Source organism: Phyllobates terribilis, unplaced genomic scaffold (assembly GCF_046119375.1).
Source record: "Phyllobates terribilis strain yellow unplaced genomic scaffold, ASM4611937v1 Scaffold_7__3_contigs__length_470593459, whole genome shotgun sequence".
NCBI lineage: Eukaryota > Metazoa > Chordata > Amphibia > Anura > Dendrobatidae > Phyllobates > Phyllobates terribilis.
In genome coordinates, this window is record NW_027362767.1 from 8,260,791 (window position 1) to 8,281,180 (window position 20,390).

Here is a 20,390-nt window from a genome sequence, read left to right on the forward strand (position 1 = left end):
GCCCAGAACCACGGCACTATGGGCCAGAACTGCTGTACAAGGCGGCCAGCAACATGGCTCCGAGCTCCACCAGGAGGACCTGGTTCTGGACCTGCCAGAGCTGCGGCTCCTGGCTATGCCATAATGAAGCAGAGCTACAGTGTATAACATTGCGGAGAGACAGACGACACAAAAGTCTACACGCGCCGGAGCGCCCTTTACTGGTCGTTCTGTGCACGTCGTCAGCGCTCACCCTGGCTGATCAGGTTATTAATGGACCACAGCCCGGCCAGCATAACCAACAGGCGGTCGTGATGGCACATGGTACACACACCTTATCGGAGCTGGAGATGTTCACGGGGTCCTGCCTCTGACGTTTGACTTCTGTTCTGTTTTTCAGGCCTTCAGGGGAAAAACCTGTGGACCCCAAGACCTTACCAGACCTCAGCAGCTACCAAATCCGGGTGTGAGGGTCGGCGCCGGATGGACGGACAGCACCAGATGGGCTAACGTTCTTCTTACCTCTACCTGGACTTTCTCTCCACCCCGAGGATCCATGGAGCGCCCTGATCTGACTCCTCACACATTGGCGTATTTAGTGGCGGGGGTCACTACTACTGAGCGAGGGGCTACACGTCAGTATTAACCCTTTGCAGATTGCCTTATCACTAAGCCACGTGTGCCAGCTTATCAGGGCCCAGGCCCTGCTCTCACCTCTGACGCTGCGGCGTCACACATTTGTCACCCATTTCTCTCAGCACTTTTTCTTCCCTAATAAAGGCGTGATCTGAGCGCGGCCTCGCCCGGCGTTGCTTTATGGGGGGTCACGGCAGGAGCGCAGCCCATCTGGTCGCCGCTGTGTTTATTGCCATATTCTCACACAATCCAGAATTAACATGGCTTCTTCTATACACTGTACAACCCCTGCTCCGGCCGGCGGCGCTGCAGACCCCCCGAGAATGACTCTGCTATATAAAAAAGCTGGGCAGCAGCAAATCCTAAAACCTACAGAAAGGACGAGTCCTGGGGGGAGGGAGCGGCCGCTCGGCCCTGCTGCGTGGTCCCTGCTGACAGATCCAGGCTGAACCGTGCCAGGAGACACAAGTGATCGGAGCAACAGAAGGGGTTGGGGAGACCCTGCGCCGCCCACAAATCCTCCTCAGACAGAAGACACAGCCGCCCCAGAAGCTTCAGCTGCGCATCCTTATAGAATCTCAGACCTGAAAGATACAGGACACGTGTGAGGCCGGCGGCACGGTGCAAACATGGCCGACGGTGTACTAAGCACTCACCGTGCTTCAGGCTGCACACAGGAATGGGCTCTGCCGAATAGAAGATATAATCCACTACGCTGCCCGAGCCCAGCGGCATCGTCGTGACCTCAAAGCGACCTTTAGCCGGCAGAAAATGGCTGTACACAGAAGTGAGGTCCAGACTGTGCTCCAGCAGCAAGGGCTGCGACCTGCAGGGGGAGACACTCCGATAAGGGCCAGTAACACCACGCTATACTCTAGTCACATCCAGAGCTGCAGTCACAGTCCTGATCACAGCCTGTAGTTCATCCATCCCGGCCCGTCCCCTCAATACTGTGAAGGACAGCAGAATTAGGAATGCAGCTCTAGCTATGATGAGATGGAGATTGATAAAGTCATAACCCTCCCCCAGTATCGCTACTGTACCCACCTGGCGGGCAGGCGGCTCCCGCTTAGTACCTGAATGAGGGTGCTCCATTGTCCATGTGGTAGTGGGCCGGCTCCCTGCCTGGATCTAGAAGATACAGACGGGATGAGCGAGGAGGCCGAAGTGCAGGGGGCGGGGCAGAGGGGGCCGAGCGCAGAGAGTGGGGCAGAGGGGGCCGAGCGCAGAGAGTGGGACAGAGGGGGCCGAGCGCAAGGGACAGGGCAGAGGGGGCGGGGCAGGACAGAGGGGGCCGAGCGCAGGGGGAACGGGGCAGATGGGCCGAGCGCAGGGGGAACGGGGCAGAGGGGCCGGGGGCAGAGGGGCAGGGGGAATGGGGCAGGACAGAGGGGGCCGAGCGCAGGGGACGGGGCAGAGGGAGGCCGAGCGCAGGGGGAACGGGGCAGGACAGAGGGGGCCGAGCGCAGGGGACGGGGCAGAGGGAGGCCGAGCGCAGGGTGAACGGGGCAGAGGGGGGCCGAGCGCAGGGGGAACGGGGCAGAGCGCAGGGGGGATGGGGCAGAGCGCAGGGGGCGGGGCAGACACCACTCACCCTACCTGGCTCATTGTCAGTCACGCCCTTCATCACCATCAGGTCCTCAGGTCTCTGCAGCGCGCAATCACAGTAACGGAGCTCCAGGAGGCGCTGACGACTGTATGTCTGTCTGTCTGTAGCAGGAAAAGACAGGTCAGCGATAGGAGCTTCCATCCCTCTCACTGAGGTCAGCGTTACGAGCCCCCGTGCCTCTCATGGAGGTCAGCGAAACGAGCCCCCGTCCCTCTCACGGAGGTCAGCGACCCGTGTCCCCGTCCCTCTCACTGACGTCAGCGAAAAGAGCCCCCTTCCCTCTCACTGAGGCCGTAGGACGGGCTCCTAATGTCCACATTTGTTCCCAGAACCCCTTTCTTGCAGGTTGATGTACTCTTTATTAGACCAGCATCGCGTTCAGCAATCTGTCCCCAGTGTCGCTCTGCACCCGCCATCATCAGAGGTGGCCTCGCATTACAGAGGACGCTCTGCACCCGCCATCATCGGACGTGGCCTCGCATTACGGAGGACGCTCTGCACCCATCATCAGACGTGGCCTCGCATTACGGAGGACGCTCTGCACCCATCATCAGACGTGGCCTCGCATTACGGAGGACGCTCTGCACCCGCCATCATCGGACGTGGCCTCGCATTACGGAGGACGCTCTGCACCTATCATCATCGGACGTGGCCTCGCATTATGGAGGACGCTCTGCACCCATCATCAGACGTGGCCTCGCATTACGGAGGACGCTCTGCACCCATCATCAGACGTGGCCTCGCATTACGGAGGACGCTCTGCACCCGCCATCATCGGACGTGGCCTCGCATTACGGAGGACGCTCTGCACCCGCCATCATCGGACGTGGCCTCGCATTACGGAGGATGCTCTGCACCCATCATCAGACGTGGCCTCGCATTACGGAGGACGCTCTGCACCCATCATCAGACGTGGCCTCACATTACAGAGGACGCTCTGCACCCGCCATCATCGGACGTGGCCTCGCATTACGGAGGACGCTCTGCACCCGCCATCATCGGACGTGGCCTCGCATTACGGAGGACGCTCTGCACCCGCCATCATCGGACGTGGCCTCGCATTACGGAGGACGCTCTGCACCCATCATCAGACGTGGCCTCGCATTACGGAGGACGCTCTGCACCCGCCATCATCGGACGTGGCCTCGCATTACGGAGGATGCTCTACACCCATCATCAGACGTGGCCTCGCATTACGGAGGACGCTCTGCACCCGCCATCATCGGACGTGGCCTCGCATTACGGAGGACGCTTTGCACCCATCATCATCGGACGTGGCCTCGCATTACGGAGGACGCTCTGCACCCATCATCAGACGTGGCCTCGCATTACGGAGGACGCTCTGCACCCGCCATCATCGGACGTGGCCTCGCATTACGGAGGATGCTCTGCACCCATCATCAGACGTGGCCTCGCATTACGGAGGACGCTCTGCACCCGCCATCGGCGGATGCGGCCTTGGTCCATACCTTTCACCTCGGCTGCCGGGGGAGTGATATACCGACAGCGGCCATTGATGCCCAGGAAGTCCGGCCACAGCGGGGAGGACAGGAGCCTTGGATTGGGGGTCGTACAGTAGCGCTCCTGCCCTGACACCTTCCAGGCGGGCAGACCCCGGTAGCTGAGGACCCCGTTGTGCAGCAGCTGGTAGAGCAGAGAGTCTGGGGTGGCATTCAGGTCTCCGCACAGTATTATTGGGCAGTGAGAACCATCAGGCGTGCGAGATAGTTTCTCCACCTCTGCCAGGAGAAGTGCCAGCTGTGCCAGCTTAATGTCCCCTCTCCGTGGATTGTATAGCAGGTGGGTATTGGCCACACACAGCGGGGGAGGAGCAGCACGGCCATCTTGTGTCCCTTCAGGGAGCCGCGGCTGCAGCAGTAGCACCAGTCCCACATTGTCGCGGTTTAAGACATCAATTGCAGGACGGAAAAATTCGACATGATTCTCGGCCAGTAGAGTGAAGCGTTCAGCCTTGAAGCAAGTGCAGCAGCCATCAGTCTTCCTGCCCGTCCGCCGCTTGTAGTGACAGCTGTACCCTGCAGGGGGAAACACCGCGTCCGTCAGCGTCACATTGCACCGCACTCCGGGGCCTCACACACAGCAGCCAGGACACATTACCCAGTGCGTGGAGGCTCGGCTCCACCTGCTCCCGATAATGGTCGTCCTGCACCTCCTGGAGACAGAGGATCTGAGGAAGAGCAGAGAGTAACGCAGAGACCACTAGGGGGCAGTATAAGCAGGGCATGTACAGCAAGGGAGGGGGAAGAACAACCCAGACCCTCGCGGTGACACCGTCCCACTCAGTGTCGACTCCTCATTGGGGGTCCCGCTCCCTCCGCTGACTTACGTCGGCCTCCCAGTGCTGCAGCTCCTGGAGAATGTTGGGCCAGCGGTAGTCCCAGCGCAGGATCAGGGGGCTGCAGTGCAGGTACAGCTGGGGGTTCTGCTCCACCAGGTCCTGAGACAGGATGTTGTAAGACAGGACGGCAAAGTCAAACTGCTGCTCGTCAGGGAGTGGGGGTCCACACAGGTCCTGCCAATCCCTCCACAGGAGTTCTGATCACACAGAAGAAGACGATGAGTCCCCCCAATCACCCACACTGTCTGCCCCACGTGCCCACACTGACCGTGGTACATGACCGGCTGTGGGAGGCTCTGCTGCAGCTCGTCCATCCCCCACTTGCCATCTTCCTTGCTGCGCAGCATCCATTCCAGCATTGCCGAGTCCTCCTGCCACATGTCGCCTTCTATAGGTTTAGGTGAGGGCTCCAACCGCACTTCTTTGGGGCTTTTGTCCACCTCCTCTTCAGGAGCGCCCTCTGGAGGTGACCCCAGGACCTCTCCACTGGTCGGGCTGTCTACACCATCCATGGTTACCGTCCAGCCAGCGGCACAGGGGCTAAAGAGGCAAGCAGAGAGTGACAGCGGCAGGGAAGGGAGAGGCTGCAACGTCATACCTCGCACACACACGTCGCACATCGCGCACACACAACACACACAGCGGTGAAATAAGTATTGAGCACGTCACCAATTCTCTAAGTGAATCTATTTGTAAAGGTGCTATTGACATGAAATTCTCCCCAGATGTCGGTAACATCCAATCCACACAGGAAGGCAATCGCCATAAATGTCCATAAATTATGTGTAATAATGAAAAATGACACTGGGAATCAGTATTGAACGCATGAAGAAATAGAGGAGCAAAAAGCCCTGGAAAGTCCTGACACCGGCAGGGATCTATCAGTAATTAGGAAGCGATCCTGCCACTTAGTGACTGATAATATCAGCTGGTTCACCTGATGGCCGATAAAAAGGTGTCTCATTACCAAGGGGTCACACAAGAAACATCTCATGATGGGTAACACCAGTGAGCTGACTCAAGACCTTCCCAACCTTATTGTTGTAAAACATCCTGATGGCATTGGTTACAGGAGAATTTCTAAACTACTGAAGGCTCCAGTGAGCACTGCTGGAGACATAATCCGGAAGAGGAAAGAACATCATTTCACCATAAACCGGCCACGACCATGTGCTTCCCTCAAGATTTCACCATAAACTGGCCACGACCAGGTGCTTCCCTCAAGATTTCACCATAAACTGGCCACGACCTGGTGCTCCCCGAGAGATTTCACCATAAACCAGCCATGACCAGGTGCTCCCTGCGAGATTTCACCATAAACCAGCCATGACCAGGTGCTCCCTGCGAGATTTCACCATAAACCAGCCATGACCAGGAGCTCCTCGCAAGATTTCACCATAAACCGCCCACGACCAGGAGCTCCCCGCAAGATTTCACCATAAACCACCCACGACCAGGATTTCAGACAGAGGAGTGAAAAGAATTATCAGAAGAGTTGTGCAAGAGCCAAGGACCACCTGTGGAGAGCTACAGAAAGACCTGGAATCAGAAAGTACAATTGTTTCACTGAAAACTATAAGTAATGCACACAACCTCCAGGCACGCTCCCCGCGCAACCTCCGTGGCCGGCCAGCATGCACGCTCCCCGCGCAACCTCCGTGGCCGGCCAGCATGCACGCTCCCCACGCAACCTCCGTGGCCGGCCAGCATGCACGCTCCCCGCGCAACCTCCGTGGCCGGCCAGCATGCACGCTCCCCGCGCAACCTCCGTGGCCGGCCAGCATGCACGCTCCCCGCGCAACCTCCGTGGCCGGCCAGCATGCACGCTCCCCGCGCAACCTCCGTGGCCGGCCAGCATGCACGCTCCCCGCGCAACCTCCGTGGCCGGCCAGCATGCACGCTCCCCGCGCAACCTCCGTGGCCGGCCAGCATGCACGCTCCCCGCGCAACCTCCGTGGCCGGCCAGCATGCACGCTCCCCGCGCAACCTCCGTGGCCGGCCAGCATGCACGCTCCCCGCGCAACCTCCGTGGCCGGCCAGCATGCACGCTCCCCGCGCAACCTCCGTGGCCAGCCTGCACGCTCCCCATGGAGGACTCTACTGCTAAACAAAAAGCATGATCAAGCACGTTTACAGTTTGCTCAACATTTATTCAAGCCTGTGAAATCCTGGGAGAAGAGAGTCTGGTCAGCTGAGACCAAAATTGAGCTCTTTGGACGCCACAATCACACCATGCTCGGAGGCCAAAAGGCAACCGCATATCACCCCAAAAACTCCCTACAACAGTGAAGTGTAGAGGTGGGAACATCATGGTGTGGGGCTGATTTTCAGCAGATGGCACTGGCAAACTTCAATTGATTGAAGGAAGGATGAATGGACAAATGTACAGAGACATTCCTGCTAAAAATCTGCTGCCATCAGGGTGGACATTTCAGCAAGACAATGATCCCAAACACACTGTCAAGGAAGCTCTCAACTGGTGTCAGAGGAAGAAAATAAAGCTGCCGAGCCGATCACCGGACCTGAATGCTATAGAAAATGTAAGGAAGGAATAAAGCTCCGAGATCATAGAAGGAGCAACGGGAGAATCACTTTGTTTCTCCTGATCGCTGCCAACACAGAACAAGGTTAACTGCACAAGTCAGACTTAAGGTCGGCGAGCCGGAGCCATCGCTTCACAACGGATTTCACCCGCTGTACATGTCACACACACGAATATATACACATATATACACACTATATATATATACACACACACACACACACTATGTGTCAGCGTGCTGCGACTGATACACAAACTCCAATATTGCTGAAAATGTTAAAAACCTAAATGGTACTTGGTATTTTTTGATCAAAGAGCGCAAAAGCCTCCAACCCCATCAAGATGACATTTTGAAATGGATGGTCCCTAACCACTACATGTGCTGCCCATGTGCCAAAACGGCCTCATGTGAATGGGGAGTGAGAAGGAAACCAGACGCAGCAATTCTAGGAGTTTCTACAAGGCCTCAGCGGATAAATAGAAAAAGTCAAAGCGCAAGTCTCATGAGAGACACTGAAAAACACTGAACAGAAGACTAATAATTAATAAAGTTTATTGCATCAATAATAACAATGAGAAGTGGAGGGAGAAATGAGGCTAAAAACATTCATAGGGGAGCGGCTATTCCCTAGGGTGAGAGGCAGAAGAGGTCCCCAAGTCTAATAAATAATAATAATGGCTGTAAGAGCGGTATAGTATTTGATGCTCGGCATATTTATATGTTTTTCTTACCACAGTATATAAAATATGATACAGTACATGGGAATGAATGTGGTCGAGTCTTTATGAGCAGTAACAAGACATATACAGTATAATGACAAACATTGGCATTACTGTACAAAAAGCGCTCTACAATCTAAAAGAACAATACGGAGAGGAGCACTAAGAGTAACCAATTATGCAGGAAGGGTATAGAGTGTTATGCCCTTAGGTGGCGCACGTGGTTCATGGACACACTGTCCACGGACAGGACTTACCCTGGAGCGGCGTGACTAAGCAGCGACCTTGGTGTTCACTGGAGCCTCTAGTGGTGAGGTCAGGCTTGTGCGGCAGGTTGCTGCCAGGTGCCCCTCCAGAGTACGTCCAGCAGTATCAACTGATCCTAAGGGGCAAAGACGGCCCCCGAGACAGGTTCACGCCGTGCAGACAGGACGGCCGCCGGGGACAGGTTCACGCCGTGCAGACAGGACGGCCGCCGGGGACAGGTTCACGCCGTGCAGACAGGACGGCCGCCGGGGACAGGTTCACGCCGTGCAGACAGGACCGCCGCCGGGGACAGGTTCACGCCGTGCAGACAGGACCGCCGCCGGGGACAGGTTCACGCCGTGCAGACAGGACCGCCGCCGGGGACAGGTTCACGCCGTGCAGACAGGACCGCCGCCGGGGACAGGTTCACGCCGTGCAGACAGGACCGCCGCCGGGGACAGGTTCACGCCGTGCAGACAGGACCGCCGCCGGGGACAGGTTCACGCCGTGCAGACAGGACCGCCGCCGGGGACAGGTTCACGCCGTGCAGACAGGACCGCCGCCGGGGACAGGTTCACGCCGTGCAGACAGGACCGCCGCCGGGGACAGGTTCACGCCGTGCAGACAGGACCGCCGCCGGGGACAGGTTCACGCCGTGCAGACAGGACCGCCACCGGGGACAGGTGCAGACTCACTGGTCTCGGGATAGCAGACAGGTGCAGCCAATGCAGTTTCAGGATTGTACAGGTCACTGATAATTTAGTGACCTGCCTCCTTTTTAAAATTCCAAGCAGCCACCGCCGTCAGAGTGTGAAAATGGTGCCGGAAGCGGAGCATGTGCAGATCGACATTTTAGCTCCGTGAATTCTTCAGAGCCGAAATCTCGATCTGCGCATGTGGCGCTTCCAGCACGATTTTATTTAAGTCCTGCACACAGGATGCAGACACACTGAGCATGCGCTGTCCACACAATGATGGCGGAGGTGCAGAACTTTAAAAAGAGACAGGTCACTGAATAATCAGTGACCTGCACAAGAAGCAGAGGAGGCTGGTGGGGGGGCCAGAAGAAGACCCTGCCCCCACTGGAGCACAGAAGACTTCATTTTCTGAAAACTTCATAAGGTGAGTATTCAACAGCCACTGATCGGATCCCTTCACATCAAGTATCAGATTAATCGGCATCACAGCACCATTATGGCCATGCCTTTAATTTATAGGGCTAAATCCTGCTGACAGGTTCTGTCACAGCACTGTTGTTTGATATCCTGGGGCTAGGGGGGCTCCTTCCCTATCCCTAAAGGTAGTGGTGCCCTGGCTATGCCTGCTCCCCAGATTACTTCTAATGGTGAAGATGCCGGCGACATGTGCCTTGCTGAGCTCCTAAATCAGCCCTTATTTCTCCCCTCCCCCACCCAGGGAAGTGGGGAGTAGTAATGTATAAGAATACACAACCCAGACTAACAAGGGAAGATGTACAGGGATAAATGAAAATACCAATCATACAAATATGCACTCACAAACAACATCGTGGAACACCGGAGAGTAAAGGGAAGGAAAAAAACAAATAGGAGGATGAGGATGTGCACACAGGCAAATCGCCAAGCCACAGTCTTCAGAACAACACTCTAAACGCCTCCTTAACCCCTTCAACACCTTTGGCGTATCCATACGTCCAGGTCGCCTGGTACTTAGCTATACGATCGCCCCCGGGTGTGAGTGGATTCTGACAGCTGACACCCGGCACTCAGTGCCAGGAGCAGATCCTCACCGCTCCCAGCACTTTAACTCTCTACATTCTGCAATCGAAATCGATAGCAGCATTTAGAGAGCAGCCATTGCGGGGGCACGATCGTTGCTATGGTGACCCAATGTCGTCATACAACATCCGGGTCACCACTGCTAGCAAACTTGCTAGATCATGCTCAGTGCATTCCTAGGCTTTATAAGTGATAAGCCTGCAAAAAGTAAAAGTCCCATAGTGGGACAAAGTAAAAAGTATAAAAAACGTGCAAACAAAATTGTAAAAATATTTAAAAAAAAATGAATCAAACAATAAAAATATATTGTATCTATAAATAAATATTTTTATGGGAAAAAAAAATAAACAAAAAAAAAGTACACATATTTTGTATCGCTACATCCAGAGCGACCCCACTTATAAAACAGTCCCACTAGTTAACCCCTTTAGTGAACACGGTAATAAAAAAAAGAGGCAAAAAACAATGCTTTATCATCACAAAAAGTGTAATAAAACGCGATCAAAAAGACAAATGTAAATAAAAATGGTACCGCTGAAAAAGTCATCTTGTGCCGCAAAAAACAAGATGCCATACAACTCCATCACCCGAAAAATAAAAAAGTTATAGCGCTCAGAATAAAGCGATGGAAAAATGATCCAGGACTGTGGAGTCAGTAAGCCAAACCTCCGACTCCTCAATCTCCACGACTCCGACTCCCTCATACCCGGCTCATGTGTAAGTGATAAATTTACTGTGGCACAGATTCATCTCAGCTAAAAGTCCAGACCCTTAGATCAGGAATAGGACAGACATTTATAGGACATTTCATAACTTTCCCAAATTCTTATGAAAAAATATTCCCCAGAAACTGCATTGAACTACTGGACCCAATTTATTATATATTTAAGGAGTCCGAGTCGGTCCATTTTATACCGACTCCACCAAAATGGGCTCCGACTCCACAGCCCTGGTAGTATCGGTGTAATCGTACTGACCCGAAGAATAAAGCTGCCTATCAATTTTACCACAAGCGGAAAGGCTTAAAAGAAAAAAAAAAAAACAATTCCTGAATTGTTGTTTTTTGTTTATTCTGCCTCCCAAAAATTGGAATAGAAAGCGATCAAAAAAAATGTCACATGCCCAAAAATGGCTCCAATAAAAACATCAACTTGTCCCACATAAAACAAGCCATCACATGACTCTGTCTGCCAAAATATGGAAAAATTATAGCTCTTAAAATATGGCGATGCAAAAACTAGATTTTGCAAAAAAAAAAAGCGTCTTTTAGTGTGTGACAGCTGTCAATCATAAAAACCCGATATGATTCTGGTATCGCTGTAATCGCACCGACCCGAAGAATAAAGTCGTCTGATCACTTATACGGCACGAGGAACAGTGTAAAAAATACATGAAACCAATTATTCACTTGCTGTTTTCTTTGTTCATTCTGCCTCCCAAAGATCGCAGTAAGGCTCGGCTCACATTTATCCTGCGCTCTGCGCTGAGCGCTTACACCGGGGTTTCTGTGTAAATCTCTGAAATGCGTGATTCAGACAGAATCCCTGGCGGAAGATTCCCTGTAATAAGGCAGATGGCACCGTGGATGCCGTCTGGCCTATGATAAGGCGGTGTCTGTCTTTAGGCGTGAATAGAAGTGCGGTCTGCCACAGTTTTGTGCACTTCTGAAAAGGACAACACTGAACAGAGGCCAGACGGAGTCCAGAGTACCTCTGCTGCCTCATTATAGTGAATGGATCCCTTGGAGGTTTTATCTGAATCAAGTCACTCGGAGATTTAGATGGAAACTCCGATATAAGTGCTCAGTGTAGAGCGCAGGATAAATGTGATCCTAAATGTTATGTAAAATGTTCTCAACAAAAGCTTGAACTCACTCCACAAAAAAAGCCCCCACTCAGGTCCGTCATCTGTTAATGGACATATAAGGGCTTCCACGTTACTGGTAGTACAAAGGCTCTGGAAAAAAGAAATGGCTCCTCGCGCTCCAAAAGAAATCCAGTAACTTCTGTACTCCCAAATCCAAATGCCCCCTCCCTTCTGAGCCTCACAGTGTGCCTAAACCACAGTTAGCATCCACATTTTTGGCATTTCTGTAGCGATGAGAGCACGCTTAATTTATGGGTGCATGTCTCCAGAAGCACGAGCTGGTCACTACAACGTACTGGTCACTACAACGTACTGGTCACTACAACGTACTTATCAGTACTCTTCAAACACGACATGGCATCCGCTAATTATTCCAGCTAATTTTACATTCAAAAAGTCAAACCACGAACTTTCCCTTCCAACTCCGCTGTGCACCAAAACAGTATTTTTCCTGCACATACTAGGTATCAGTGCACTCAAGAGAAATCGCACAACAAATTGTATGGTGAAATTTTCCCTGTTACCCTACTGAAATTGCAAAATTTGGGGCTAAAAAACATTTTTGTGGGAAAAATTAGATTTTTTTTTATTTTCACAGCTCAACATTATAAACTTCTGTGAAGCACCTGGGGGCTCAAGGTGCTCACCACACATCTAGATAAGTTCCCTGAGGGGTCTAGTCTCCAGAATGGTGTCACGTGTGGGGGGTTTACACTGTTTAGGAACATCACGGACTCTTCAAACACGACATGGCAACCACTAATTACAGCAAATTTTATATTCAAAAAGTCAAATGGCGCTCCTTCCCTTCTGAGCCCTGCCGTGCGCCCAAACAGTTGTTTTCCCCCACATATGGGGTATCGGCATGCTCAGGAGAAATTGCACAACAAATTTTGGGGTCCATTTTCTCCTATCACCCTTGTGAAAGTAAAAAAAAATTGGGTCAAATTTTTGTGAAAAAGGTTAAATGTTTATTTTTTCCTTCCAAGGTCCATTAATTCCTGTGAAGCACCTGAAGGGTTAATAAACTTCTTGAATGTGGTTTTGAGCACCTTAGTGGTGCAGTTTTTAGAATGGTGTCACTTTTGGGTATTTTCTGTCATATAGTCACTTCAAATGTGATGTAGTCCCTAAAAAAAATGGTTGTGTAAACTTTGTTGGAAAAATTAGAAATCGCTGGTCAACTTTTAACTTCCTAAAAAAAATTAATGTATCAAAAATTGTGCTGATGTAAAGTAGACATGTGGGAAATGTTATAAGCTATTTTGTGTGACATATCTCTCTGATTTAAGGGTATAAAAATTAAGTTTGAAAATTGCAAAATTTTTGCCAAATTTCCATTTTTTTTCCCACAAATAAACGCAAGTTATATCGAAGAAATTTCACCAATATAATGAAGTTCAATATGTCACGAAACAGTCTCAGAATCAGGGGGATCTGCTGAAGCTCCAGAGTTACTTCATAAAGTGACACTGGTCAGAATTGTAAAATTTCGCCTGGTAATGAAAGTGAAAACAGACTTGGGGATGAAGGGGTTAAACAACCACCAGCTCCAAATCCAGAACCAGGCAGTATGAAACTGGCAATCCCAGATTGCCAGAGTGGAGTATATATAGCAGAGGGGAGTGGCCAACACTGAACAGCTGAGAGCATCAAAGTAGGAAAGCTCCAGGACAACTGAACGGATTAACCCCTGCACTGCCAGCAGAAACCTACACGGTTTAATATGATGGTGAAGTGCTTTTAATCAGTGCAGGAGTATGTGAAGTCACACACCGCGGTCTTCTGGCTCCTCTCTGTAACGGTAAACCTGTGACAGGCTCTCTTTAACCCCTTACTGGCCTGGGGCGTATTAGTACGCTCCAGGCCATCACCATCGGTTCAGTGAGGGCTCCGGCGGTGAGCCCGCACTGAACCAGGCACATGTCAGCTGATTCTTACAGCTGACATGTGCCCGCAACAGCCGCGGGTGGAACCGCAATCCACCCGCGGCTGTTAACCAGTTAAATGCCGCTGTCAATCTCTGACAGCAGCATTTAACATTGCCGCGCCGGAAGATCGGCCTTAGCCCCGCCCATCAGTGACCCCGTTACGTAATTGCGGGTCACCGATGCGTGGGTATGACAACCAGGGGTCTGCAGCAGACCCCTGTGGTTGTCATGTCTCGCTTGCTGTGAGCGCCACCTAGTGGTCGGCGCTCATAGCACATGAGCATTTCTGGTACTCGGAGGCCATCTGCTCATCGCCTCTGTGCAACAGAGCTGATCAGATAACTGCAGCGTCTAGTCTCCTATGGAGACTATAGACGAAAGAAGAAAGTGGAGAAAAAATATTTTTAAAAATATTAGAAAAATAAAAAAAAATACAAAAGTGTAAGTCACCCCCCTTTCGCCCCTTTCAAAATAAAATAATAAAAAATAAACCCCACATACACATATTTGGTATCGCCGCTTTCAGAATCGCCCGATCTATCAATATAAAAAAAGGAATTAATCTGATCGGTAAACGGCGTAACGAGAAAAAAATTCCAAACGTCAGAATTACGTTTTTTTGGTCGCCGCAACATTGCAATAAAATGCGATAACGGGCGATCAAAACATCGTATCCACCCCAAAATGGTACCAATATAAACATCAGCCTGGCGCGCAAAAAATAAACCCTCACCCAGCCCCAGATCCCGAAAAATGGAGACGCTACGGGTCTTGGAAAATGGCGCCATTTTTTTTTTATTTTTTTTTTTTTTAGCAAACTTTGGATTTTTTTTTCATCACTTAAATAAAAAAGAACCTATACGTGTTTGGTGTCTACGAACTCGCAATGACCTGGAGAATGATGATGGCAGGTCAGTTTTAGCATTCAGTGAACGTGGTAAAAAATAAATAAAAAAAAACACATCTGTGGTATTGCACTTTTTTTTTGCAATTTCACCGCACTTGAAATATTTTTCCCGTTTTCCAGTACACGATATGGTAAAACCAGTGATGGCGTTGAAAAGTAAAACTCGTCCCGCAAAAAATAAGCCCTCACATGGCCATATTGACAGAAAAATAAAAACGCTATGGCTCTGGGAAGAAGGGGAGCAAAAAATGTAAATGCAAGAACGGAAAATGCTCCGGTCATGAAGGGGTTAAAGACAATAACTTGAGACATGGTGAATAATCACATTGGAGAGGAGAAGAGGGGGCGCGTGAGCACGTCGACGCGCGTTTCACCACACTGGGCTTCGTCAGGATAGCTAGCAATTAAAACCTTATATGGGCAAGACGGCAGAATAAGGAGCTGGGCCCTGGACGGGGATTGGAAGCTTTTGTGCTCTTTGATTAAAAAACGCCAAGACCTTGACAACTGTAACGTTTGCAGCAATATTGGAGTTTATGTCTGAATTAGTCACAGTGCGCTGACGCATCGTGTGTGTGTATGTGACATGCATGTATATTGGCCACATAGCGTATTGGGGCATTCATTTTATACTAAAGGTGTGCAGACCCTATTTTTTCTTTTGTGTTTAACACATACACACACGTCACATACAGTGCTGTGCATAGGCAGATGCAGAATAACAGGAGCAAAGTCAGACGCTTCAGACACGGAAGGATTAATAGTCTATTATCAATTCACAACATGGAAAGTGACTAAAGAAAAGAAAAATGTAAACCATCAGTATCCAGTGACCGCCCGTCGCCTCCGTCATCAGTATCCGGTGAGAGCCCGTCGCCTCCGTCATCAGTATCCGGTGACCGTCCGTCTCCTCCGTCATCAGTATCCGGTGAGAGCCCGTCGCCTCCGTCATCAGTATCCGGTGACCGTCCGTCTCCTCCGTCATCAGTATCCGGTGACCGTCCGTCTCCTCCGTCATCAGTATCCGGTGACCGTCCGTCTCCTCCGTCATCAGTATCCGGTGACCGTCCGTCTCCTCCGTCATCAGTATCCGGTGACCGTCCGTCTCCTCCGTCATCAGTATCCGGTGACCGTCCGTCTCCTCCGTCATCAGTATCCGGTGACCGTCCGTCTCCTCCGTCATCAGTATCTGGTGACCGTCCGTCTCCTCCGTCATCAGTATCTGGTGACCGTCCGTCTCCTCCGTCATCAGTATCTGGTGACCGTCCGTCTCCTCCGTCATCAGTATCTGGTGACCGTCCGTCTCCTCCGTCATCAGTATCTGGTGACCGTCCGTCTCCTCCGTCATCAGTATCTGGTGACCGTCCGTCTCCTCCGTCATCAGTATCTGGTGACCGTCCGTCTCCTCCGTCATCAGTATCTGGTGACCGTCCGTCTCCTCCGTCATCAGTATCTGGTGACCGTCCGTCTCCTCCGTCATCAGTATCTGGTGACCGTCCGTCTCCTCCGTCATCAGTATCTGGTGACCGTCCGTCTCCTCCGTCATCAGTATCTGGTGACCGTCCGTCTCCTCCGTCATCAGTATCTGGTGACCGTCCGTCTCCTCCGTCATCAGTATCTGGTGACCGTCCGTCTCCTCCGTCATCAGTATCTGGTGACCGTCCGTCTCCTCCGTCATCAGTATCTGGTGACCGTCCGTCTCCTCCGTCATCAGTATCTGGTGACCGTCCGTCTCCTCCGTCATCAGTATCTGGTGACCGTCCGTCTCCTCCGTCATCAGTATCCGGTGACCGTCCGTCTCCTCCGTCATCAGTATCCGGTGACCGTCCGTCTCCTCCGTCATCAGTATCCGGTGACCGTCCGTCTCCTCCGTCATCAGTATCCGGTGACCGTCCGTCTCCTCCGTCATCAGTATCCGGTGACCGCCCGTCCCCTCCATCATCAGTATCCGGTGACCGCCCGTCCCCTCCATCATCAGTATCCGGTGACCGCCCGTCCCCTCCATCATCAGTATCCGGTGACCGCCCGTCCCCTCCATCATCAGTATCCGGTGACCGCCCGTCCCCTCCATCATCAGTATCCGGTGACCGCCCGTCCCCTCCATCATCAGTATCCGGTGACCGCCCGTCCCCTCCATTATCAGTATCCGGTGACCGCCCGTCCCCTCCATTATCAGTATCCGGTGACCGTCCGTCTCCTCCATCATCAGTATCCGGTGACCGTCCGTCTCCTCCATCATCAGTATCCGGTGACCGTCCGTCTCCTCCATCATCAGTATCCGGTGACCGTCCGTCTCCTCCATCATCAGTATCCGGTGACCGTCCGTCTCCTCCATCATCAGTATCCGGTGACCGTCCGTCTCCTCCATCATCAGTATCTGGTGACCGTCCGTCTCCTCCATCATCAGTATCTGATGACCGTCCGTCTCCTCCATCATCAGTATCTGGTGACCGTCCGTCTCCTCCATCATCAGTATCTGGTGACCTCCCGCCCCCTCCATCATCAGTATCTGGTGACCGTCCGTCTCCTCCATCATCAGTATCTGGTGACCGTCCGTCTCCTCCATCATCAGTATCTGGTGACCGCCCGTCCCCTCCATCATCAGTATCCGGTGACCGCCCGTCCCCTCCATCATCAGTATCCGGTGACCGCCCGTCCCCTCCATCATCAGTATCCGGTGACCGCCCGTCCCCTCCATCATCAGTATCCGGTGACCGCCCGTCCCCTCCATTATCAGTCACCAGACACTGATGATTTACGTTTCTCTTCTTCAGCCTCTTTCTATGTTGTGAATTGATGACAGGCCATTAACCCTTCCGTGTCTGCCGCACGTCTCTCACCTGCCTGTGACTTTCGCGCACGTCTCACGCTCCCGGTTCTTCCTCACGCTCCCGGTTCTTCCTCACGCTCCCGGTTCTTCCTCACGGTCCCGGTTTCGGCTCCGCTCCGGTCACTTCTCCTGACGGCTCTGCACGTGCTTCCGGCCAAAACAATAATACTATCATCTCACTTCCGGTGTGACGGGTTCCTTTCCGGGTGAGAGCAGCACGAGATGCACGTTACCAACGCACTGACGTCATCGTGTTCACGCCCCCGCATCATGTGATCGTGACCCCAAGTTCTACACAAACGCCCCGAGATCCAGAGCCCCCCCCCGATCACCCCACAGTTATATACAGACCCCCCCATATCCAGAGACCCCCGAACATCCCACAGTTATATACAGACACCCCCATATCCAGAGACCCCCGAACATCCCACAGTTATATACAGACGCCCCATATCCAGAGACCCCCGAACACCCCACAGTTATATACAGACCCCCCCATATCCAGAGACCCCCGAACATCCCACAGTTACATACAGACGCCCCATATTCAGAGACCCCCGAACACCCCACAGTTATATACAGACCCCCCCATATCCAGAGACCCCTAACACCCCACAGTTATATACAGACGCCCCCATATCCAGAGACCCCCGAACATCCCACAGTTATATACAGACCCCCCCCATATCCAGAGACCCCTATCACCCCACAGTTATATACAGACGCCCCCATATCCAGAGACCCCCTAACACCCCACAGTTATATACAGATGTCCCATATCCAGAGACCCCCGAACACCCCACAGTTATATACAGACCCCCCCATATCCAGCGACCCACGAACACCCCACAGTTATATACAGACGCCCCATATCCAGAGACCTCTGAACACCCCACAGTTATATACAGACACCCAATATCCAGAGACCCCCGAACACCCCTCAGTTATATACAAACGCCCCCATATCCCGAGACCCCGAACACCCCACAGTTATATACAGACACCCCCATATCCAGAGACCCCCGAACACCCCACAGTTATATACAAACGCCCCCATATCCAGAGACCCCTCAACACCCCACAGTTATATACAGACACCCCCATATCCAGAGACCCCCGAACATCCCACAGTTATATACAGACACCCCCATATCCAGAGACCCCCGAACACCCCACAGTTATATACAAACGCCCCCATATCCAGAGACCCCTCAACACCCCACAGTTATATACAGACACCCCATATCCAGAGACCCCCGAACACCCCACAGTTATATACAGACGCCCCCATATCCAGAGACCCCCGAACATCCCACAGTTATATACAGACACCCCCATATCCAGAGACCCCCGAACATCCCACAGTTATATACAGACACCCCATATCCTGAAACCCCCGAACATCCCACAGTTATATACAGACACCCACATATCCAGAGACCCCCGAACACCCCACAGTTATATACAGACGCCCCATATCCAGAGACCCCCGAACACCCCACAGTTATATACAGACACCCCATATCCAGAGACCCCCGAACACCCCTCAGTTATATACAGACCCCCCCCATATCCAGCGACCCACGAACACCCCACAGTTATATACAGACGCCCCATATCCAGAGACCCCCGAACACCCCTCAGTTATATACAAACGCCCCCATATCCAGAGACCCCGAACACCCCACAGTTATATACAGACCCCCCATATCCAGAGACCCCCGAACATCCCACAGTTATATACAGACACCCACATATCCAGAGACCCCCGAACACCCCACAGTTATATACAGACGCCCCATATCCAGAGACCCCCGAACACCCCACAGTTATATAAGACACCCCATATCCAGAGACCCCCGAACACCCCTCAGTTATATACAGACCCCCCCCATATCCAGCGACCCACGAACACCCCACAGTTACATACAGACGCCCCATATTCAGAGACCCCCGAACACCCCACAGTTATATACAGACCCCCCATATCCAGAGACCCCTAACACCCCACAGTTATAGACAGACGCCCCATATCCAGAGACCCCCGAACACCCCACAGTTATATACAGACCCCCCCATATCCAGCGACCCACGAACACCCCACAGTTATATACAGACGCCCCCATATCCAGAGACCTCTGAACACCCCACAGTTATATACAGACACCCAATATCCAGAGACCCCCGAACACCCCTCAGTTATATACAAACGCCCCCATATCCCGAGACCCCGAACACCCCACAGTTATATACAGACGCCCCCATATCCAGAGACCCCTGAACACCCCACAGTTATATACAGACACCCCATATCCAGAGACCCCCGAACACCCCTCAGTTATATACAAACGCCCCCATATCCCGAGACCCCGAACACCCCACAGTTATATACAGACGCCCCATATCCAGAGACCCCCGAACACCCCTCAGTTATATACAAACGCCCCCATATCCAGAGACCCCGAACACCCCACAGTTATATACAGACCCCCCATATCCAGAGACCCACGAACACCCCACAGTTATATACAGACGCCCCCATATCCAGAGACCCCTGAACACCCCACAGTTATATACAGACGCCCCATATCCAGAGACCTCCGAACACCCCTCAGTTATATACAAACGCCCCCATATCCAGAGACCCCCGAAGACCCCACAGTTATATAGACACCTCATATCCAGAGACCCCCCGAACACCCCAGTTATGTACAGACGCCCCGAGATCCAGAGACCCCCGAATACCCCACAGTTATATACAGACGTTCCCATATCCAGAGACCCCGAACACCCTACAGTTATATACAGACCCCCCATATCCAGAGACCCCCGAACACACCACAGTTATATACAGACCCCCCATATCCAGAGACCCCCGAACACACCACAGTTATATACAGACGCCCCATATCCAGAGACCCCGAACACCCCACAGTTATATACAGACCCCCCCATATCCAGGGACCCCCGAACACTCCACCGTTACATACAGATGCCCCATATCCAGA

At 52.3% G+C, this 20,390-nt stretch overlaps 2 protein-coding genes across 7 annotated transcripts in view; one reads left to right on the forward strand and one right to left on the reverse strand.

The window, feature by feature from the left end:
- Window positions 1–770, forward strand: part of VASH1 (vasohibin 1) — a 166,097-nt gene extending 165,327 nt beyond the window's left edge. For all 4 annotated transcript variants that reach the window (XM_073638107.1, XM_073638104.1, XM_073638103.1 and 1 more), the window contains one exon: window positions 380–770. In XM_073638107.1, coding sequence (XP_073494208.1) covers window positions 380–449 — 70 coding nt within the window. In that variant the 3' untranslated portion in view covers window positions 450–770. The remainder of the gene's footprint in view (window positions 1–379) is intronic.
- On the reverse strand, window positions 171–17,614 carry ANGEL1 (angel homolog 1). 3 transcript variants are annotated; one of them, XM_073638102.1, is made up of 10 exons: window positions 17,454–17,609; window positions 17,397–17,415; window positions 4,852–5,123; window positions 4,572–4,780; window positions 4,343–4,412; window positions 3,694–4,260; window positions 2,215–2,325; window positions 1,692–1,746; window positions 1,272–1,441; window positions 171–1,199 (listed from the first exon to the last, which is right to left on the reverse strand). In XM_073638102.1, the coding sequence occupies exons 3-10, from the start codon at window positions 5,093–5,095 to the stop codon at window positions 985–987; spliced, it is 1,641 nt and encodes a 546-aa protein (XP_073494203.1). In that variant the 5' UTR covers window positions 5,096–5,123; window positions 17,397–17,415; window positions 17,454–17,609; the 3' UTR covers window positions 171–984. The 3 variants fall into 3 exon arrangements, with proteins under 3 accessions (XP_073494203.1, XP_073494201.1, XP_073494202.1); XM_073638100.1 differs by having other exon boundaries at window positions 17,393–17,415; window positions 17,454–17,608; XM_073638101.1 differs by having other exon boundaries at window positions 17,397–17,614.
- Between the last annotated feature and the right edge of the window lie 2,776 nt (window positions 17,615–20,390).